Source organism: Diadema setosum, chromosome 13, assembly GCF_964275005.1.
Source record: "Diadema setosum chromosome 13, eeDiaSeto1, whole genome shotgun sequence".
In the NCBI taxonomy this organism is placed as follows: Eukaryota; Metazoa; Echinodermata; class Echinoidea; order Diadematoida; family Diadematidae; genus Diadema; species Diadema setosum.
Window position 1 is genome coordinate 33,557,077 of NC_092697.1, and position 24,631 is coordinate 33,581,707.

The following is a 24,631-nucleotide window of genomic DNA, read 5'->3' on the forward strand; positions in this document are numbered from 1 at the left end:
CAAAAGATAATTTTAAGGAATATTGTAAGTTTAAGGAAATGCTGAAAGTGGGGAGAAAAAGCAATGCTTGTAGGGTGCATTAAACCCCTCATGTAATACAACACATCATACACCTGTCATTTATAATGATATTCTGTTATACATATGATTGCATGAGACATTGCCGATGTATATCTCGGAGAAGGTAGAAACAAGTTGTGTGTGTGTTAAGTGTACATAACATGTACGTATTGATGTGATGATGTTTTGTTTATCTACTTGATGACACACAGAATCATTTGTAATATATGAAGAGTTTGTTTGCAAAAAACGTATGTCCATTTTTGAAGATTTTGAAATACGGCCTTTGTCATAAAGCAAAAAATAATACCTTTTAAATGATATATTGGTCAATACATATAAAGGTACATTTTTGAAGTTATGGTCAAAAGAAGCAAAAATTTTCTTATCATTCTCTTTATTTTTCTTGACCTCTAATCGCAAATATCTCCATTTGGCAAATATGGACTTACCGGTTTTTGCGATAAGTCCATATACTCTTCATATATTGCTATTGTAAAGTATTATTTGCAGGTGTAGGCAACCTAACACAAGCAAAAGATGCTTTCAAGGCTGCTTGGCTCTCATTGTAAACTCAACTATTAGATGTGTTTGTGTTTTATTTTCTAAATAAATGACCTAAATTGACCTCAATCAATCAATCAATCAATCAATCAATCAATCAATCGATCAATCAATCAATCAATCAATCAATTCTTGCGTGGCTCATATCGAATGCGAACAATAGACTTCAGAAAAAAAAAAAAAAAAAAAACTAGCCGTATACGCCACGGGCCCATGCAGTGACGATGTAAATACCGTTAGACTTTTGATAGGCCAGTGTTTTTTCTGTTTTGTCATCTGACCAGGGTCCAGTTCCACCTTCATTCACGGCTGCAACCTATGGAGAGGACGGATGACGGGTGTTATGATTATGATTATATTTTTAAATTGTATAGCAGGGGGGGGGGTGGGTGGATGGGCTTATTTGCTCTAAACCATGCAAGTTATGTTAGTTTATGCATTGTTTGCTTCAGGTTTAAGCACTAGATTCCTAAATAAACTTCAAATGGGGTAACATTTATCTAGTATTCTTTGTAGTATTGTTACCGACTTCAAATGAAAAAAAGTTGCGGCATCAATGCAAATTTCGTTGGAATTTTATTTTCTTTTATTACTTATGTACCTCTTTGCTTTTATTTGTTTTGTAATTCCTTATTTTTTTTCCAGTTTTGTTTTTTCAGTGATTCCTTTTACCTAGAAAAGAATGCTACCTGGGAAAAAGTAGGGAAAAACATTCGCCTAACAGACTTGTGAAACCCATACATTGTGCACACAAAAGTCATTCGAAACTGCCACTGACAATGTGCTATATATCGGCAAGCGTACCCGAAATTTTTGCTTAAAATGGTCTCAAAATGTGCGTAAGATGACAGTGAAAGAAAAGAGTTATGACGTTTCAGCTGAAAATTTACTCGCGTAGTAAACTCAGCGTTAAAAGTGTCGACGAACAATCAAAAACAATATCCGCACGGAGTGGATAAACTATACACTCATCAAAAGGCTTCTTCTTGTTTCTTCTTGCCGTTCGCTGTGACCAGGACCTGTCGAATTTAGGTCAGAGCTATTAAAAATGTAGTTCTACAACCTATATGGAAGACTGATATTCATGACTAAAAAACACTCATTTCTGAAATGTTTGGGGGTTTACTGATAGTGCACACTGGTAAAACAACAACAACAACAAACCCCAAACCCACCATATTTCTGCTTAACTAGTTACTGATAGTGCGCTCCAGTAAAACAACAACAACAACAACAACAACAACAACAGCAACAACATCAAACAAAAGCAAACAAGCCCCCAAAACATTTCTGCTAAACTACTGTCACTAATAGTGCACAACGGTAAAGCGGGGTTCCCACTATCACGATTGGCGCCACGATTGAAATCGTGGTCTTAATCGTGCAGCAAGCGTGGTGGTCTTATCAGATTGTATCAGATCTTAAGGTCAATCGTGGCAATCGCGTTAATCGTAGGAAAATTTTGGACGGTTCAAAAATTTTCTACGATTATCACGATAAGTTTTTGATCGTGATCATCGCATCAGATCGTCTAGGATCGTATCCAAACGCAGCAAATCTCTTCTAATCGTGCTTCTTAATCGTGTTGATCGGGATCGACTTTTTCACTTTACTTCCGCTTATCATTATTATTATTTTTTGTCCATTTGCGCTTATTTTACTTATTGATTTATTTTGTATTCTGATAGGTGGTAGCCTGCATCTTTAGATTATTATTTCCAAACGGTAAATTGTATGACGGTGTGGGGTTTAATTGTCGTAATTTTTAAGGTACATTATCAAAATCATTTTTGTAATGATTTCATAAAATGAAAGTTGTATTACAGATTTTTAGATGTTTTCATGCATTATGTTAATGATGTTCTCATTAATGAGTTGCCATTACCATTATACAGACACGCAAAACAGGATATGGGATAACTTTGGTAACGAAAACAAAAAATGAGCAAAAATAAAATGGCAATTGTATGTCTGCACGTATTGACTAACGTCAGTGCAAAGATGAGAATAATCTAATGAATCGTGCTTGAATGGGTACATATCAAAGGCAAATGCTTAATTTTTAAAAGTATATTACAGAGTATTTTTTTGGGGTGCAGTATCCTTCTTTTAGTGTATTGTGCATAGTAATTAAGAGTTGTTGTTTCATAAGCCATCGTTTGACCCCTTTACATCTATTTTGACACTTTTCAATGTATTTTTTTTTGTATGTTTGGTAGAGCATAATTTTAGAGGAAAATGGTTATTTTCAACTCTCATTATTACTGCAAATGTAAAAGTGACCATTGTCGTGGATGTGAGATCACTCGTATGATTATGACAATGAAGATCACTCTTATTATTTTTCACAGTTATTTATTTAATAAGTGTAGCAATATACCCCTGCGAAATAATTTTGCGTAAAACCTCCTTTTTTGTTAAAAAGTGACATCATTTTGATTAGGGAGTCACTTTTCTGTTATGAGTGTGTATCAGTTATGTTAAACATTGTTAAGTAAATCACTAAATCAAGCCGAATAAACCAAACTTTTAGTAACCCATGAGATAACGACATTTTGAAATAAAAAGGCATATGATACATACACTTTGCGAATATGAAATCGAACACATAAGCAATACTATCCATTCGGCCAACTTTCTTATAGCGAGCGTATATAACACATAATACTATGTTACATAACATTCAAAATGATCCCATCCTCTTTCTTAGCTTCCATTTCATCATATAATTATTTTCTTCATGTATTGGAGAGAAAGGTCATTTTGTCTTGCTGGTTTCTTTTTTTCTGGGGAAGAGGGGCAATCATGTGATCTTATGTATTTGGGTTCGTTATTTCATTCTTTTTTTTTTGTGAGGGGGGAGGGTGAGCATGTCTATTTAATAATCTATCAATTTCTTTACGTTTAATATTAGACGAGGGAATATCTGAGCTTATGGCTGGCCTGGGTGCTGCTTTCTCTCTGATAACATAATCGTCATTAGCAATACTGCAAAGGTTACGTTGTCATCATCGTCAACCTGTCAAGCCTTGCCATCATCAATCGTTGTGGATAAAATTAATAGGCCTAATCACTCTGCATAATTTAAGGGAAACAATGAAATCCATCGTCAGCCGGACTATAATATTCCTATTCGGGTCCAATCGCGCCTTAAATGGGGGTCGCTTCTGATCCCGATCGTAAAAGATATCGTATCTTATCTCAGCAGCCCGTATTGGTTCGCGGTATTCGTATTGGAACGTATCAGTACGTTGCTGCACGTACCGGATCGGGGATCCTGATCGTAATGGTCATGTTAGATCGGTACCAATCGTGAACTCAATCAGTACAATCCTGTCGGATCGTATTTGAACGGCAGACCAGATCGTGACAGATCGTATCGCTTGAAATATAGCGAGACCAATCGTGACCATATCGCATCCAAGCGTACCAACACGTATTGACTCGCATAACCTCGTATCCAAACGTGAAATTTCAGACGAGTTCAACAAATTTTCCACGATCAGTTACGAATGTCCAATCGTGGCATTCGCAATGGATCGCACGATAGTGAGAACCCCGTCCTCGGGACTGGCAATTTTCTTTCGTTATATCAAAATTTGTTAATAGCGAAAAAATACAGTTTACAGCTCGATCTTTTTTTTTTTTTTTTTTTGGGGGGGGGGGTGTGACCGCAGCCAATATGTTTGTTATGTTATGTAATTTCGTAAGGGATTGGCATGTCGTTATAACGGTCCATATTACTTTTGTTTGTCTTTGTCATTTGAACTCGGAAATGGCCTCGTTATCACGAAAATTTGTTGTAAGCGAATTATGCACCATGGACTACAACGATCATACTGTGAGAACCTGAATATTTACTTCGTTGTAACGGAATCTCGTTATATGGGTAATTCCAAAGATAAGGTACCCAACTTATGCTCATTTTAACAATAAAATCAGAAAATCGGAATTTTTTGTTCGCTTACGCAGGGAGCCTTCTATTTTGGCATATCAACACCTATTTCTTACTAGTTTCATATTGCTTCAATATAAGTGGTCATTTTGAAATATAAAATAAACTACACAATCAAAGGTTCCTCGTGTGAGCGAGACCCCAAATATTCATTCTACTTGTTTCCGCAATTAACACTGACAGTGGTAAGTGTTTGAGACCTATCAAAGACTATCAAAGAGAAACTACAGCTACATTATAAGATACGCGCATGAGGTTCGTTTACCACTGTAATAAGACAAAAACTATGAAATATCGATGTGCACTGACCTGTTTGCCTCTATATAAGTTGTTAAAATTTAGAGATTTGTTTTTATTTAATTTAGAACAATCTATGTATAATGTATAACAATAACTCTCTTCCAAATGTTTTCCATTCCATGTTCCTAAAAAAACCCATTTCATGAATATCCAACTCGACGCTCTAATGAATATCATTTACCTCTTTTTCTTACGATTTTAGCCAAGAACACATTTGTTTATACTGGCCCGAGTTATTGGAATTCCATGCATCCCGATTATTAAAAATGCCACCTCTATAACATTCATTCAAGAGGAAATTGAAAGTCTTCATATTGCAATCTTATAATTCTACTGAATAGAATTAACCAGCTGTTATAACTCCTTTTCTAAGAACCCACGTTTTCACGTATTGATTGGCAAGTATACTTTAGTTCCTGTATATTATACTCATATAACGCTACAATATTTCTCCGATTACTAGTAATACATGTAAATCTATTACCCTTTTCTTTCTCGCTTCACTTTTTTCCCCACTCTCTCGACATACTTCTTACGAGATCGCTGTCTCTGTAGAACGTTTTTGTCTGTTCTGTTCTTTTCTATTATGTTAGCTTTGCCTCATTTTGTATCGTCTCATAGTCAACTCTCCGTTGTACTGTTACTCCTACTCCACTCTAGTTTCATGTTTATTTGTATGTATATCGGTCTGTCTTTGTTGATCTCTCTGTCTGGTGGGCTTCCATACTTTTACTTTGTTCTCAACTGATGTGTTGTTGTTTTTTTCTCCGAGGGGCCCACATTCTACAAGCATTGTCTTTTTAGTGGGTCCCTCCATTTTTCGAATTTTGCATACTGTTTAGTTACTTCTAATCACTTGAGTTCTATGATAGTGTATAATTATTGTACGGTGGTACAATCATTGTACATTCTTTTCATGTTACATACATGTATTTTGCGCACCTTATTTTCTGTTACCAAAAAAGTGATCTTTATATTTTTGTCCAAAAATGAAATAAAACATTGAATTGAATTGAATATTTCCCGAGACATCAAAGCCATCTGCGAAAATTACAATTGGTCATATTTTTCATGTCTGTTGATTATTCACTCAATTTTCCCTCAAAATCTTTAAAACTATATGTAAGTGCCACAAAAATAACAACAAACAGCAATTCTATGGATTCCATCCTCAAGGTTCCTTTTGTAACCAATTTTCGGGACACCATATCTTACACGAGGAACTTAATTCTTAAGATTCGCTCATGCAAAGAAATCCATTCATTATGTGATTCATGACTTTTGTTTATAGCATTAAAAATCTGCTCGTCTTCTATCATTTTTGAGCCACTAACTTACATTCTTATCCACCAATAAGCTGTATATCTATCAAGCTGGTACACGATATGTATTACAGTAAGACTGTCATGCAATTTTGAACCAAAACGTTATGGTTTTGCTTTTTTTTTTCGGGGGGGGGGGTCAAAATGTGTCCGGTACTTAGCAGTAGTGAATTTTGATTGCCTTAAAACAAAATACTGACCTGAATAACCGCACTCAAGAGTAAAATAACTGTAGGGCTTGTAATATGTAAGAAATGGCATGGTTAAACTTAGGTCCATGGTTAAACCAGTGAGGTGGAAACGTCTTCCCACCTCCTTGGTGAAACTACTAAAATGGAATTGCCCATAAAAGTGTTCGATATAAAGGGAGTGCACTGAATCCCCTCACCCGACGATGGGGATGGATACATGCACAAGGTAAAGATACATGGAAAGTGTGTGGTGTGTGTGTGGGGGGGGGGGTGTTAGAGACCGTATACGGCACGAGATCGCTGTACATAGCTGCTACTTAAATGCAGGTTTGACCGTTTATCCTCAAAATTACCATTTCATACATCACTGCATGTAACCTCCGTTCCCCACTGCCATTAAAGGTCACTTTTTTCATGTAAAAATTATGATAGTTATCATCAATACATGTAGATCAAAGATTTTAAATAACATAACTTACCATATCAAGAGCCAGTACACATAAGTTAGAGGCAATTCATATAAAAAGAAAAGAAAAGATAAAACTCAAAGTCAAAAAATTGTTACCTTCACTGTGTGTTCGACATTTGGCTGCAGGTCAGTGATATTGTACATCATCTCATATTGGATCCCATCAAATATTTGGATTATTATGGGATCCTTATCTCCTGACGACAGTTCTAACTCGTAGGCACTGATCTCATAAATGCCGAGATCAGGTTCACTTGGAGCTGTCCACGTAACAGCAATATAGGTCTGCGAGATGTTGAAAGCGTCCGGCTGAGAGGGTGCTCCAGGTACTGATGTGATGAAGAAGTGACGCCATTATCATATTATTGGAAGTCTCTTTGGGTTTCCGATTTAACATGTACAAAATAAATGTTTTGTTTCGTGCACCCAAAACACCCACAATGCTTACACAGAGCTAACATCACACAGAACGCATATTGCAGAATCGTTTCCATTGTGCATGTTCATGATAACATAGATACATTGGAATAAGATATGGAATCAGGAGGTTTGACAAACATGCGACATTCAGAAACAAAATTAATATGCATGTAAAGGTGCTGCTATACTTGCAGAGTACATTTACGAACTGGATAAATTGAGGTGGTGCAAAATCATGTCCATGCGGATGTACGTAAACGAGACGCCCTTTTAAAAAAAACAAATCTTTTGCATAGCTGACTAGCTTTTGAATGTATGTAAACGAGGTACTCTCTTAACAAATATTTTTTGCATAGCTTAAACTTGTGAATGACACGGACTGATAAAAGTAGCTTGGTTAAGAACAAACACCCCCCCCCCCAAAAAAAAAACACACACACACACACAAAATAACAACAACAACAAAGAGCGTGTTAGAAAATGTAGTATTTTTTGCGCCATTTCAGAACATGCATTTTGATTGTGTTATAATATCACTTATGAATAGAACGTGTATGTTATATCCTAGTGGAATACTGGTGAACAAGAAGATGGAGTGTAGCGTGCTATCACGTACTTGGAATGGGCAATGTCGTCACTTCTCCATCACCTGGTTCGCTTTCCCCTCCGTTGCTTACTGCTGTCACCTTTAACACAACAAATAAAATATGGTATAAATTATGATCTCCTCACTGTTACGCATCTGTTTTATGTTCCTATAATTCTTCGAAATCAATATGACAGTCAAATGGAATCACTATTCATTATCTAAAATCTATTTGAGCATGTTGTATTATACATATAAATGTATATTTATGTTGTATTTATCCGCACGGTCTCCAGACTGAAGTATGTTGCCATGCTCATATAGATGAAATGAAATGAAATTTAATGAAAATTGATTTACTTCATTGGACATGATATTCTCTTATTCTTTTATTTTTCTTTTTTTTGGGGGGTTGAATATTGTCATAATTGAACACATTAGATTCAGCAGAATTGAAGAAGTTTCTGCTTGTAAAGCTCTCAGTGCATGCACGTGAAGGGAAAGACCTACTGACCTACTATATTTTGTGGAGAAATGCCTAAGAGGCATACACATGTATTGCTCGGGGAAAGTTGATTCACCTATATTCGTGGCCAGTTCCATTTCATTTTATGTGGATATTGCTACAACGAAGTAGTTACAGGCTGGATAACTACTTCGATAATTTCTTGCTAGATTATCACCTGCACATTGACTGATGGACACTGTTGTTACAGCGTCTGGATTAAACATGTATCGCTTTTGATTATCGCACATGCTGTACATTAATCTGCGAGTCCGTGCACTGATTTACGTCTGAGTGGATCATTAAAAGTCTGTGTGCATGGAGAATCATGCATCTGTCCATCAATCGAGATTTCCAAGGGATTACATGGAATTTGTGATTACTACATTACCACTACTTATTGTAACACAATAAGTGATCACCCATTGATTGGGTTCTTAATTGTACTTATAGATCAATGTCAAGAACATTTTCAATGATAAAGCGCATGAACATTAATTCTGTTTTCATTCGTGCAATCAGTTGGTCGTAACAACATAAAAAAAACCCCGATACACAATACGTACAATGCGGTGCACCATCCAAATAAAGTAACGACAGCATGATCATGTTTCGAGTTAAAAGTTAAAATAGTAGTTAATTTCAATTCGCCCCAAGTGAAGTTGGCACGTTACCGTGAAGGAATAGCTGGTGTCAGGATTGAGGTCGACTAACTGGTATGACATGCTTTCTTGGAGGTTATCTGTGATCTCCACTGGTTCTCCAGGGTTCACTTGTATCGTATATTTCATCAGAATCCCATTGATGAGCTCAGGTTCTTGCCACATTATGGTTGCGGATGTTTGATTTACAGAGTCAGACAAAATCCCCACATCTCTTGGAATAGTAGGAGCTGTGTATAGAGAATGAAAAAAACAAAAACAAAAACAGACAAACAATATTTATTCATTGAAGGATTTTCTTTATGAACGAATGCATTTTTTTTTTTTATAGCACAGGCTATTGTTGCAGTGTGAGGAACAAGGCCCCTGCAATGTGTAACATGGGTTGTTCATAATACATAGGCCTATACAATAGGAAGTAACGGCATTAAAAAAGGAAATAGTGATGATAGATAAAAGAAAGCGACTTTGACGGGTGTAGTATATTCTTCATGAAGGCAATTCTATTCGGCATTATTGCTTTTCTTGTGAATTCGTCTTTTCCATGTAAAGTTATAAATTAAGATTGTATTGCTTACTTGTTTATTTATCCAAATCAGAGTTGATATCATTATGATAATTGTATTCATGTTTTGTGTGTGTGTTTTTTTTTTTTTGGGAAAATTACGTGATTGTAAGTTCCTTCTGATGTTATGTACTCATGTATGCGTTATGTATATCATTATACTTTGTATTACTTTATATGGAAATGAAATCGTTTGAATTGAATTGAATAGGGCGCTACAGCAAAGACGCATGTAGTCGAAATATTCCATCAGACCATTAATTGGTATTTTCGACGTCATGATTGTGCGCGCATTCTGAGATTATACCAGACACAAGATGCATATAAATTGTGGACAATGTATACGTACCACTTGGCAGGGTTCTGGCGTGGATGCTGTCACACGGACCCCCTCCAGCAGATGTGTATGCACAGACGGTAAAGTTATAGGATGTGTAATGTGGTAAAGATTGGTACGTTAAAGTTGTAGCAGTTGTGATGTTTTCCTCCGGGGGAGTAGATATATCATCATCATCCTGTAGCTTCATGAAGGTACAGATGTAGAAAACATCTCCATTCCTGGTTTTACACGGCGGTGTGACCCACTCGTAGGTCAACGTTTGTTTTGTGTCATTGTTTACAGCGAGGTTACCAGGTTTCTCTGTGGGGACTAACAGCGTGATAAAACAATAGAAGAATTTTCATAGCGTTGTTCAATTTGTAGGGACCATTTAGAGGATGAAGTTATTAATTTACCTCAAATACGATCTTTCTCATTTTCTTTAACTGTTTCATATGATTCATCTGTAAATTCTGAAACCCACAGGACAAAACCAGAGTGTAAGGTATTTTGTACTTTATCAACTCGAAAAGTAGACATAAGAGAGGTTTGTCGTTGATTAGCAGATATCTCAGATGTTTGTTTAGTCCTCTTTGGTTTTCGATCAACCGCTGACACTAGCACCCATGTGTCATTTGTTTCAGTTGCAAGTCATCTTTACTGGCAAATATGACTGTTCTTAATATATATATATATATTTTTTTTTCATTTCACAGTAATAATACCCCGTTATACCTCATTTCCTACTCTCTCTGAGGTACATTAAAAGCTAATTCTCTCGCATGCTTGAATTATTGTATACATGTATACTCGATACACTTTAAATGTTAGAATTGACAAGATGTTAAAAAAAGATCGTTGTTTTTTTCTTCCACGAGAACAAAACATGACAAAAGAGACGGATAAAAAACGGATAAAAGCGAGACGGGTAACATCTTTCGTGCGATTTTTCGACAGCCTGATTGAAAAAATACAGCACAAATGACCATGTTCTTTTCACCATTCGTTAATTACCTGAATCACTGGAATTAAATACTGTCCACGATGCCTTAATAGCCTGGTATTTATGATCCTCATAATATGGAATGACCGTTAAGTTGTATGTTGAGTATGCATACATGTCATCATAGGTGTAGGACGTGACATTTGTTGTAGAGACTTCCAAATAGTTTGATTCTGAGTCGTCGCACTGGTCCCGAAGCAAGAGGGTGCGTGTGACTTTGTAGATCACTGGAGAGCAGTTTGTTGCTGGTTCTGTCCAGAACAAGTCGACTATATCATACGACTCCGTGGAAGTTGAAAGGTCGTCCACTGGATCAGGCGCTGGTTAGGGGTAGATGTGTTTCATTTCATTAAAAAAAAAATCTAACATGTGGTGAATAAAATACAAATTATTATTAGGATATATGCACTTCATCATCAAACTGTCTCAAATCACCACAAAACCATTCATGTTACTTCTGTGGTCTTTAGGAAGTCACTAACTGTTTTAAATGAAAACAAACAAACATTTTAGGTCTAGATAAGAGTTAAATTCGGTGATGTTTCATCACTCTATAATGAGTTTTTATACATGACGAAGTTTTTTTTTTCTTGGATATAAGTAACATTTAAATTACATTAATTAAAAAAAAAAACACACACACACACCAAAAAAACATACGAAAATGGAGATTATGCTGTTTGGATATCCGTATTGGCTGACGTCCGTGGCAATGGAGAAATGTACACACATCTTAAATTACATATCATTGTTATCCGTCCATGAAAGAATACGTTTTTCTTTGCGGCAGGAAATGTGCTCATGGTGAATGAACGTTGGTCAAGTGCACACACTAAAAAAAAAAAAAAAAGTTCTGCTGTCTACGCCCGTTTCATGACTTACGTATCGCATCGGTTGTTCCACTCATTAGGCTCTCAGGTCCGAGCAACTCTCTTGAGTTGATAATCACCACCGAGAAAACATAATCCGTACATGGACTCAAGCCCGTGACATGGTGCGTGATGGAATCGGCACCTTCAAATTTGATGACTGTATTCTCAGCTTGGTTTTCGCTAGGCCAGTACGTCAAGTTGTAGCTATAGTAAGCAGCAGATTCGCACTGCAGCCACGTTGACGTCGGGTTCTCGGGCACCTTTAAAAGTGAGCAAAGAAGACTTTCGGCAGAGAACGCCTCATCATGTTTTCACTCCAGTCTATCATTCAACCTCTGATATATCACTTCCAGACAAAGATTTATGCAGTTTAATGTTTAAGAGGAGTAAACGAGGAATAATCCCGAAATTATTGGATCAAGTAGGTGATAAGGAAAGGTAGAGAACAGTTTTGTGTAATTTTGATTCAGAGGATATTCTGAGAGTCCATTCGTACGACATTCTTTGGTTCGGGTCTTGTCCAGATCATATTGTATCCCCTTAATACTACATGTACTTTTAAAGAATTTCATCTTCCCTTAGTTAGAACTGTACACACTCAAAATACATTTGTTTATACCGGACCCAAATTTTGGAATAGCTTAGATAATGATCTAAAAGAATCTGTGAAGTTAATTACATTTAAGTATAAACTCAAAAAATATTTGTTTTCTAAATATACCAGTTAATTCTGTTTAATGGAAAAACCCGTCATGTTTCACTTTTCCTTGAGATTTTGTAGTGTGTCTACAGACCTTTTCCATCCCTCTCCTTTTCCTTCTCTATTCTTCCCTGCTACTTTTTCCTCGTTCTTCGTTGTCCAGTATCTGTCTGAGTGCATTTCCTCAAATTTTGTTATTTCTGTGTATTGTGTTATTGTTGTTGTCGTCGTTATGTTTTTTGTGGCCGATTGCATATCTTTTTCCATTCAATTTTCCTGGCACACCTGGCCCCATAGTGTCTGTGCCACAAATGTGATATGTTATATAGTTTATACGATTGCATCCTAAAATCCTAGTAAGTATTATTTATAGTATCAACATCATTATATCAATTAGTAAAATGTACAATAGTATATAAAAGAATTGAAATGAATATGTCTATTTGGTATAACAAATTGGTGCTGTTGTTGCTTTGTTCCAGTGTTCCACGTTTTACAAGCGTGGCTTTTTTAGTGGAACACTGTTTTCCATCATTGTGATTATTTACTATTTTTGTTGCCATGACAAAGTGCATTGTTTCTTTTTACGACACCATTCGTGTATAATATACTTTATATTGTATTGAAAAAAAAATCCTTTATCGGACGAGTGTAAGAGAAATGAAAAAAAAAATTGTATCACTTTGGATTATGTCAACTTTTTCTTTTCTTTCTTTGTGATGATGGAAATAAATAAACTATTGAATTGAATTGAAAAAAAAAAGTATCATTTTCCGTGATAAAAGACTTTACTATTTTCATGTATAGTACGCAGATTAAGATACACGACATGCTTCATTTCTACAGTTATCGCAAGCATGGATATTATGGTATTTATCCGTCACATTTGTTGTTCTTGCAATGATTGCATTGACTTGATATCTTCCCAGGTGATGAAAGTCTTGTTTGAACACTTTATCTCAAGCATCATTTTGCTAAGAAATTTACAAGACTTTGCAATTGTATTCACTTTACGACATTATTAATAAACAACAAAGCAATGATTGCAGAGTGCCTTTGACACTGACGGGCAAACGTGTCGGGCTTGGCATGGACCCGAACCCACAAACCATACCACGCTCTTGTCATTCAGAGACGAGTGTCTTTATCCACTTAGCCACGTCACCTCCATTACTATGACATTACGAACTATGGCATTAATGAACTCCAGTTTGTAAGAATAATATCCGAAGGAACAGTTCATATTTATGCCAATCTGTGACTGAATTTTGTTGTAAAGTGCAGTGAAACCAGTCATTGACTGTGCAAGGGTGCTATATAAATGATCTGATTGTATTGTATTGTACTGTATAACAGTCACTCCTGAATGCGTGATAAATTACGTAATAATCAACAGCGTGCGTACGTTTTGCCAAATTTCAAGTCAAATACAAATTCAACAGTATACCCACACGGCAGTATTACATGAACAGTAAGCATGCGTTCATTCGCATGTCTAGCCCAGTTCTACTGTGTCACATTCACAAGATTTGAAGTACATGAGTCACTATGTCTCACCTGCCATGATACCAAGATACTGTCTGTACCAGTGACATTCACATTTAGTTCCGACGGCGCATAGAGTGGTGCTATTTACATAGTGGGAAAACGTAATAAGTTTACACATATTTGTTATTTAGACTAAAAACAAAAATGGTTTGCTGAAGGGAAATTACACTATGATTTTTGATCTTTTAAAATCATCAAAAAATTTAATATTCTGCAAGAACATGAAAGAACCTGTTGAGGTCGTGCCCTCCTAATACATTCCTTCTACAATCAAATCCCAACAAGACATGTGTTCCACAGCCGAATGATAATTTTGATGTAAACAAACTTTATTTGAGATATGTTACCTTTTGATTGCGTGTGCTGAATAACAGCCAAAGCCAGGAAAAAAAAATCAAGTAATTATTATACTAATCTCATTTATTATTTTGTTCTTTGAGAACATAATTTTTATAAGGCTGATGCTCTCGGCATCCATATGAATGAAAATATTTTGCTCACAACTCAGGGCCGGCGGAACGGGGGGGGGGGGGGGGGGAGGACGGGCTTGCCCCCCCCCTTTTTTTTTGCACCACACAAAGAATACGTAAGGTGTCACCACTTTGGGCCCCCATTTATTTATTTATTTATTTATTTTCTTTAGCCCTGGAAGTGGCACTAGAAAGAAATACTTGTAGATAGAAACCTTGAAGTGTGCTCGCGGTAAGGTTTTAGCTGAAGAAACCCGGAAGTGGCACCCTACAGAACTACAGAAGTTGCGCTGAAGACCCCCCCCCCCCCCCCCCGCCATTTTTTCTTTTTGCTTTTTAGCTGATGAAACCCTGAAGTGGCACCAGAAGTCCGAAGTGGTCCCCCTCTTTTGAAAACATGGCGCCGGCCATGCAACTTGACTGCTGACAGGGCAAACAACAAATGAATTAAAATTCTGTGCACAGCATTACATCAAGATATGACAGTATACAAATTTGTACATATACATATAATGTATATTTATTGTTATGATCATCTTGATTAAGAGAGAGAGAGAGAGAGAGAGAGAAATAAAACAAAAGAAAACAGAAAACAGAAAGCCAAAAAAAAAAACAAAATCAATCCCGTCTTCAATGAGTTAAAATTTCATATCTTTTTCTAATCACTCAATTTCACTCCTTACTAATTTTGCAAAACTCAGAAATTTGCACCCTTTTCAATGTCATTCATTTTTCACTTCTCTAGTTGACAAATGAAAAGAAACCAAACATCACTTTTTCAAAAAAAAAATTGTTGTGAGTAACACAATGAACAACTTGGTATTTGTAAGGCGTGATCACAATTGACAGTGCGAAACTTGGAGGGAAGGGACTTCTGACATGTTTTACAAAGATCCCGTTTCTCTGTGACCACTGAATCAAATCAAATGATATTTCCTGCAGGATGTGGGTAATATGTTATAATTTTAAACCCTGAAATTACACTTTGATTGATTTACTACCTTTAAGGTTATCAATGCAGAAAGTTCGGTTGTATTTTCTTTTCTTCTTTTTTTTTGGGTGGGGGGGGGGGCAGGGGACATACGGTATAAGAGAAGATAAGATAGGGAAGGCCATCGTGAATCCGGGCTTTTTACACCTGAATGTTGCGCTGTGGCTTGGCACGTTTTTATACATTTCATCCCCTGTGTTATGTAATAAACACCCTTATTTATATTCCCAGTTATGCAGTGTTTCAAAAAGATAGAAAAGTTACATCATTTTGTCGGTATGACTTGTCTGAAACGAACAATAGTCAACTCGGGATGACAAAATTAAAACTTAAGGAAAAGTTTATATAGGGCGTTTGTATCATTATTTTGGTACACAGAGATTGATACATATTAAGGATCGTCCCGACATTTCGCACTCGCAAATTGAGTGCTAACCCAATGTGACCTCAATGTGAACAATGTGTTAACATTGAGAAAAAAACAACAACAGACAGACCGTTTACTTACTACCGCATGGCGTCTTAGCTGTGATTGGTGAACTGCTGATCCCACCCGTCGGTGAACCGCCAACCTCTCGCCTGACTGACAAAACAAACTCATAATCCCTAAATGCATGAAGATCAGAGATGTTAGCAGTGCTATCCTCAGAGATGACAATGGGTTCATCAGAGCTGCCTGTGTTACCCACGTCATCTCTCCAACTGTAAGTTATCAGGTACGAGTGCACCGGTCCTGTGCCATAATCGTAGCCGTCCTTCCAGGCGTTCCATGCAATCAAAACTGAGTCACTTGTGACATCCAATATCCACGGAGAATCCACCAGTCTTGGCAATGCTACAGGTAAAATTAATTGCATCGAAAAGAGCAATATCAAAGCTTCATATGCATGTCTTACCAAGAGGGGAAAGTCAGTTCTTTTTTTTTTTTTTTGGAATATACTCCTCAGCCTTATTGTTACCTTCGACTTGCTGCCAAATGCAAGCCAAGACAATCGTTTGATTACCGGTATATTTTGCTATGTCATCTTAGTATCACTTTATATTTACTCATTTTCTGTTCGCAGCATGTCTAGAAAATTAGATGAAACTATTTCACCGTCTCTTGAGTAAAAAAAAAATAGTCACCAAACATAAAATGAATGACTTGTAAAGAAAAAAAAATCTGACAAATCAAAATCAGATTTTCTTTTGCGACATTAAGAGGAGGCATTGTAGAGCAAAATTGTCCACCAAAGGCAAGATTCTCGTGATTTTCTGTGTTATGCGGAATGATATCGTATAAAGAGATGAGATGATATTATTAACTCATCTGATTAGCAGGTGACTTTGATATCAAAATTACTTTCTGGTGAAAAAAACATGAAAATCTTTATTGATTTTTACTATTGTGATTGTCTGACTGTTGTGAGATACAATATCGAGTGTCCATTTCCTGAGCTATCGAAATGATTCTAGAATTTTCGTGACGCTAACATGTAGTCGAAATATAATTCCTCATACACTGGACCATGGAAATACCGGTACCTAGCACCTTACAGGCCATATCCCCCCCCCCCAAAAAAAAAAAAAAACAAAAACAAAAAAAAAAACAAACAAACAAACAAACAAACAAACCAAAAACCAAAAAACCAAAAAAACAAAACAAAACCCAAAACAAAAAACAACACACACACACACAATCACACCCCCAAAAAAGACTAAACCTATCAAAATTATGAGCTTTACATCATTCCCACATGGAAACAGTAGCTCTATTATTTTCTCCTTATTTGCTATTTCTGAACTTCTGCTATACCTTGCTGACAGTCCAATCCAGCCCAACCATCGGCGCAGGAATCATCAGCAGGGCACTGGCCGCTAGTCCGATCACAGGTCCCGCTGCTCTTACAGTGGCAGGGATAGTTACACAGGGTACCAAAATAGCCTTCGTTGCACTCATCACTGGCATCTGTTGTGCAGTTTACATTATAAACATAATAATGATCTATAAGTGACTCAAATTTCGTATCAAGGGAAGCAACGACACTGCAATTGTTTATGTTAGTCATCTATAAAACCGAATAATTTAAAGCCAAAAGTAATCTGATGATAAAAATGCCAGTACTGAGTTATTATCATCTTGTGTCCTTACCCTGACACAGAACTCCCGAGTACCCAGATTCACAGGTCCCTTGACATCCTGTGGCCGAGTTACAAGTCACACCAGACGCGCAGTTACAGTTCAGCTCACAGTTTGCCCCAAATTTTCCTCCAGAACATGCTGAATGGGGAGGGAAGGCCAAAGGAAAATGTATATCTTGAAACTCACGAATAGATGTTGCACAAGAAATACACTATCAGAGAAAATCGAAATAGCCTGTAAACATATGTTTTGTATAGGGCGCAATCATTAAAAAAAATGATTTGCTTCTTTCACTACCGGTATGATATCACACCTCGATGAGTGTATCAAGCCATCAACACTGCGTTTAGTTCCTACCACATTACATCCGTGCTGTGTGTATTATTTGAAACAAATATTCATATCACCATCAAAAATTACGAGGGAATGTCATTATATACCAGGAAAATAGACGATTGGATAAGGTACTTTCATCACATCTAGTGTAAAGTGAAATTCGATATTCTAAAATTGGTGTGATAATCCTGCAAGACAGAAACACTGCAACTGCACCTTCAAAGTCGTGGAAGAAACTGAAGGTGAGAGAACAAACTTAATGCTAGCACGTTTTCGCTCCGTAGACTTTAAGCCTGTTTCTCAACTGGACTTGACCAACACTCAAACAAAGTGTTAATAGTGATTAGCTATATAATTGTAAGGCTTCTTCAGCTATTTTACTGAGGTGTGCCGATTGCCTTGCAAAGTCGGAGTTGGGTAAATTGGTTGACAGTCGGCACTTAGCAACGGTGAGTGCCAGAGCCATAAGTATGATGTTAGTAAACTGACTGAGATGCAGCTATGCCATGGCTGTTCCGCGTCTCTTAACAGGAGCCTAGCAAAATATCCATATAATTTCAGAATCATGTGATTTAAATGAAAATAACAAAACTGATATAAAATTGTATCTTGCATCGTTAACTGTCCATATCTTTCTTTTCTATTTTTTACTTTTTTAATTAAAAAAAAAAAAGTTTTGTTCATTATCCTATCTTTCTATATACTACCGTGGGCAAAATTTCATCACAATCAATTTTGAAAGTCTCTTAAGCAAAACAGAATACACATCTACCCCTCCCTCATATAACATCAAGCACACGCAATAGTGTGCACATATGGACACCATTACTTCACTCAAATGAGCGGATTTTGTTCGTAGACCCAAATGAGTTTGCTGCAATGCAAGCAACAGTTAAGGGAATCATGCCCCCCTCAGAAAACAAACAAATAAACAAACAAACAAACCCAAAACAAAACAAAAACAGGAAAACAACCTTTCTTTGTTTTACTATGCCTTGTCCGCCTTGGACTACTTAACATAAAAATGTCAGAATTTCGGAGCTTGGGTATTTGTTCCATGTTTATTGTGTCACTGCCGGGAACCAGAGACAGCCTGCTGGTAGTCTCGCTGCCCGGAAAGCAGTAGATGTCACGTTTGAGTCCCACTGGTTCCTTTTTTCCGACACGTTTCATTAAAACTCACACCTGAACCTTCACCCCTCCGAATAAATACATGTATCTTTCTTTCAAACACCAACCTGTTTCGCATTTGCTTCCTCCGAATCCAGCTTGGCACGACGAACCCACGGGGTCAGGAACGGCCAAAAGGCGATTTCGGCACTTGTTACTTCCACTCGTGCATCTCACTGTGCAATCTTTTCCCCAGTGATTGTTACCGCAACCTGGAAACCCAGAGACACATGCAACAGTATCTACCTGTAGTGAGCACTCTGCTGGACTATCTATACACAGCAACACCAACCATAATGCCTGTACTCTTTGTTGAAAATGACGTGAACATAATCGTATAGAGTAATATATGCTATATCATGAGCAGACGTAGCGGGTGGGGATGCGTGATTTCTCTCTCTCTTCCTCTTTTCCCCATTTTCTGTTCCCTATTTTCACAATTTTGCTTTCTTTTTCTTCTTTCTTTCTTTTTTTTTTCAATTCACGACTTTCCCAGTTTCCCGCACTCTTTGTAGTTGTAAGTTTTTCACCCCCTTTTATTACTTCCCCTCTTTCCCCCTTTTCCCTCAGAGGTACCCACATGTTACAAGCATAGTCTTTTGAGTGGGTACCTCCACTTTTTTTTCACAGAGTGTATAAATAGAGTGTATGTTTCTTTTTGTACTAAACATAAAGACATGAACATGTTGTTATCCCTGTCTGACTATGTATATTATCAAAGACTCGCATGCCAAATGTATCATTGTTTTTTGTACATTCTGTTGGAAAAAGAGTGAAAATAAAGTTTGAATTTGAATTTGAATTCCCCAATAATCAAAAGGATCATTTCTTTGGCTTACTGCGATTTGTGGCTTTTTAAAGTCACACAAGACGTGAGAATAAACCATGTAATCAATGGGAAACTTGAATTGTGGTCTTCTTAAACACTCATGTCGTGGTAGTATACTGGTAAATTTTTGAATGTATTCAATTTATTTTGTTTAAGACCAATCATAACCGAATCCATTCTTTTCAAAGTCATTCCTGTACAATCTTATGTTGATAACATCTTTAAGAAAGTAACTGATGAATCAGTTCTTCTTGGGGTATAATTTGTCTTTACCAATATTGCCAATTATTTTTTCAAAAAATTTTATTTTTCAGTCTTCCAATACGTTCATGATGGGGTCAATGGACACTTTGTAATTTCGCAAGATGCTTCCAACCGATTTTTAAATTCCATTCCTCATTGATTATCTTCAGTAAGATGATTTTACAGCTGTTAAAACAAAGTAAAGATAGAATGTGTATAGGAGGTATTTCAATGCAAAGCAGTTGTATGACCACAACCACTGGGTGCACTTTCGTAAGCAAGGTAAGTGAAGTCATGAAATTTCAAGAAATTGGTATTTTGCTTATCTTCTGGAAGTTAATCAATTTCGAAAACGCGTGGAATGTTCTAAAAGAGTTGTTTTGTTATAATTATAACACAAAAAGTTGACTTTGCCTTTCTTTCGTCTTTAAACACAATAAAAAAGTTTTCAGTGAAGGTGATAATTACGAAAAGATTTAACGACTTCATCATTCATTAAGGTAAAAATGTCTTCTCAAATTTTGGAGCCAGAGAAGAACACTTCACGTTTTTGTTTTTTTAAAAGATCTCTTTTATGTCGTTATTAATGAATCCAATTGATGAAAATGAATTTTTGAACGTCAACTAAAAATACACGGGAAATGTCCACAGGTACTGATGGTACTAAGCCTATATACCTAATGTCTCTTGTCAATTAATCAATTTCGAAAACACGTGAAATGTTCTAAAAGAGTTGCTTTGTTATAGAGCACAACAAAGTTGACTTTGCCTTTCGTCTTTAAACACAATAAAAAAGTTTCCATTGAAGATGATGATTATGAAAAGTTTAAACGACTTCGTCATTCATAAACTGATAAAGGTATAAATGTCTTCTCAAATTTTTGAGCCAGAGAAGAACACTTCACGGGTTTTTTTTACAGATCTCTTTCATATCGTTATTAATGAATCCACTTGATGAAAATAAATTTTTGAACGTCAACTAAAAATACACGGGAAATGTCCACAGGTACTGATGGTACTAAGCCTACCTCATGTCTCTTTAAATACTCCATCTCATTCATTTTGACCCCTTCAGACATGTTGGCAATTTTTCGTATCATGATAACTGTTTTTTTCCTAAATCGATGAAACTCAGTTGAGTAATAGGCCTACCTGCTATCATATAAAGTGATGTCAATACTCTAAGTAACTACCGACCTATTTCTTCGTACATGAAAGGCTGTACAGCTGTCTTACTAACCAGGAGATGCAAATGAGCAAACAATTTGGTTGTAGAAAACTTTCATCAGTTGGGGAGATTGTACAATAGGAGATTTAGACTTCTACCAACCTCTAGTGACTTGCGGGCTAGCTTTCTTCCACTCCTGTGGACCTCTTCAGGCCAAGTTAATTGCACCGTTTCTCTAACATTAGTTACGTTCAGACGGGAGCCCTTAACCTCGAAGTTAGGAAACTTCGAGGTTAGAGCTTGTAGTTAGGGACCGTGAAGACGCACTCGTAGTTAGCAAACCTCGAGGTTAGCTCGATGTTTCGAGCCACGAGAAATCTTATGGTTAGCGCTCTAACCACGAGCCGCGGGGGGGGGGGGGGTCCCCACTCGTAGTTAAGCACCGTGTGGACAAAAAAAAAAAACAAACAAACAACGAACTCGAAGTTAAGAGTGACCTCGCCGTAAACTCCAGCCCCCACAATTTCCCTCTACTTCCGGGTCAACCTCCCAAACGTACACCACAAATACACTACACGTGAAAAACCTATGACGCACGACACAACAACATCATCATCTTTTCTTCCCATGCGCTTGATCTCTGAAACTGAACACGTCGAACTCGCTACTGTATTCTATATTCTTCTCCGACGCAAAAAAAAAATGTTTACGACGAATATCTTCATAAAGGCATAAAGGCATAAAGTCATCAGTGCAGTGCTATCTCTGCATACCATGACAGAGAACAAGAGTACCTGTAAGCGAGTCTGACAGGGTTGGACTAAAGAATAAATAGACGTCTTGTTAGCAGTGTGGGCTGAAACTTCCGGTTTTGTGGTTTTAACATCGAGTGGGACCCACTCGTAGTTACGGGGGGGGGGGCAGAAGCTTTACCTCGAGGTTTCGTAACCTCGAGGTTAAAGGGTGTGTACAGTTCTGATCGAGGTGAGGATTTAGCTTCTAACGTTTTGCGAGATATTCAGAAACCACTCTATGAGATGTCAAAGAGCATGCAGTTCTAAGGGGTATCAAAAGTTTATTCGATGAAAATCGGTTTTGAAATGGCTGAGATATCAAAAAACAAGGTGAAACAAAGAGATCCTAATAAAGTTGTGGCATGTCGCCTTTTATTATTAGCACTTTTTTGGATATCTCAGCCATTTGAAAACCAATTTTCATCAAATAAACGTTGAATCCTTCTTAAAATTACATGCTCTTTCATATTTCATAAGAGGCTCTTCATTATCTCACTTAGGAATGTTCAAAACATGAATCCCCACCTCAACCAGTACTGTACAGTCCCTTTAAGATTCGTCGTGTGGGCACACGTTGTAGTTAGGGGGCAAGAGCTAAACCTCGAGGTTTCCTAACCTCGAGGTTAGGGCCTGCCGTCTGAACGTAACTATTGCCTGTTTGTTTCTTATTGCCAATCTTCGGTCCAATAATCAAGAAACAAGCAGAACCTCGTTATCGCACAGTCTGTCTCTCAAAAATGCAACTTGTGCGTTCAATTTAGCATCTCGATCAATGAATTTTAAACATGTGTCTTCCGAATTCGTAAAAAAGGGTAATTGAATTAGCTGGTACTCTACGTTCATTCAAATTCACCATCACTCGCAAAAAAGGGTATTTGAGTCATTCAATTTCGCGAATGGGCAGTCAAAATCGGAACATATTTTTTTCAAATTTATGTCATGTTATTTCCTCATTTAAACGTGTGTCTCTCTGTGACTTCATATTGTTACAACCATGACATCACAAGATAGATACAGACGTGTATCTCAAGAAAACAGAGAAATAATTATGGAAGCATTAGGATCATAACCTTTACTTCCTAGAACTGGCCGACACACTCGGAATAAAAGCGCTCAAAGGCCAGATAAGTCGTCCACATATACACTTCAGACTTGGAGACTCAATAAACACATTATAAAAAACCCAACCTACTGCCGAAATCTCTTAAATGAATACGAAAATGTGAAATGTTATGGTGCTTACAAACAATAGCTACGATGATCGACAATAAAGAAAGGAACCAAAGCACAAATGTCTGCTAAATTGACTCTAGATACCCCAAAATTAATTTGAATGAACGAGCGCAGCATATACGTGATCACGTGACTTTATCAATCTAAACTGGATGATCGAATAGTGATACTGTAGTTGGAAAAGGAGTTGATTAAAATGAGGTTAAAGATGAGTTGAATGCTCCAAAATGAATTTGTATGAAGAGATCATAAAATTGAAATACCGAACATGTCATCTAGGCCAAATTTTGCTCAATTATATGCAGCAATAAGGAATTGCATTGAAAGAGGTGCGAAATTGGCCGGGAAGACCTATACTTCAAAACTTTCAGATAACACTGACTTTGGTATGCATAAAAGCTGATAGCGTACAATTTTGTTGGAGGTAAAGAAAAAGCGTAAATCAGTTTAATTGGATTCTAGTTTTTTTAGGTTATGTTAAGATTTCGCTCTATTTTTCAACCCTATGTAGAAAACTGGACGATGGCAGGATTTGATTTTATTTTTTACATTTGTTCAAGAGGGATTCCACTATCACAACTAGTCTTTATTCATACTCTGGCATAAACTGTGTAAAATCATTTCACTAAGATTGTTATTTGAATACATCAGATTACTAATGTTGTCTTTGATGATAATGACGAAGGTGATAGTGATAATGATAATGGTGATGACAATGATAGTGATAATGATGATAATAATGATTGTGATGGTTATGATGATGATAACAATGATGACAAGGATGGTCATGATTAAGATGATAATGCTGCTAATGATGAAGATCGCAATAACGACAGTGATGATTGTGAAAATAATAATGACGACAATGATGACGTTGATAGTGATGGCTATGATGTTATTGAGGATGATGATGTTGCCTCAGTATATTGCAGTGGAAAAAAGGGGCATTTAAAAATAAAATTCACTGGATTTTATTAGATGATCAAAATATTCTCACGATATTTGATGCCTTCGAAGTTAGATATTGAAAACAAAGTGAAAATTATTTTTTTCGTTACCTATTTTTTTAATTCTTTTTTATATTAGAGATTTGAGAGTTGATAAACTTTATTGTATCTACATTTTCCTATGTTGGAATTAGATTAGAGAATTGACCGTCGACTGCATTTACATTTTTCTATTTTGGAATTACAGCAAAGAATCAACAGTGCACTCTATCCTTATATAGGCTGGA

At 36.7% G+C, this 24,631-nt stretch overlaps 1 protein-coding gene across 1 annotated transcript in view; it reads right to left on the reverse strand.

Annotated features, from left to right (window-relative positions):
- The window catches only part of LOC140236606 (uncharacterized), an 89,314-nt gene that overhangs the window by 29,188 nt on the left and 35,495 nt on the right, over positions 1–24,631 (reverse strand). The window contains 9 exon segments of the mRNA XM_072316529.1: positions 9,949–10,120; positions 10,933–11,077; positions 11,079–11,241; positions 11,804–12,053; positions 14,051–14,121; positions 16,011–16,337; positions 17,298–17,450; positions 17,634–17,762; positions 19,199–19,342. Of these exon segments, the coding sequence (XP_072172630.1) occupies positions 9,949–10,120; positions 10,933–11,077; positions 11,079–11,241; positions 11,804–12,053; positions 14,051–14,121; positions 16,011–16,337; positions 17,298–17,450; positions 17,634–17,762; positions 19,199–19,342 (1,554 nt within the window).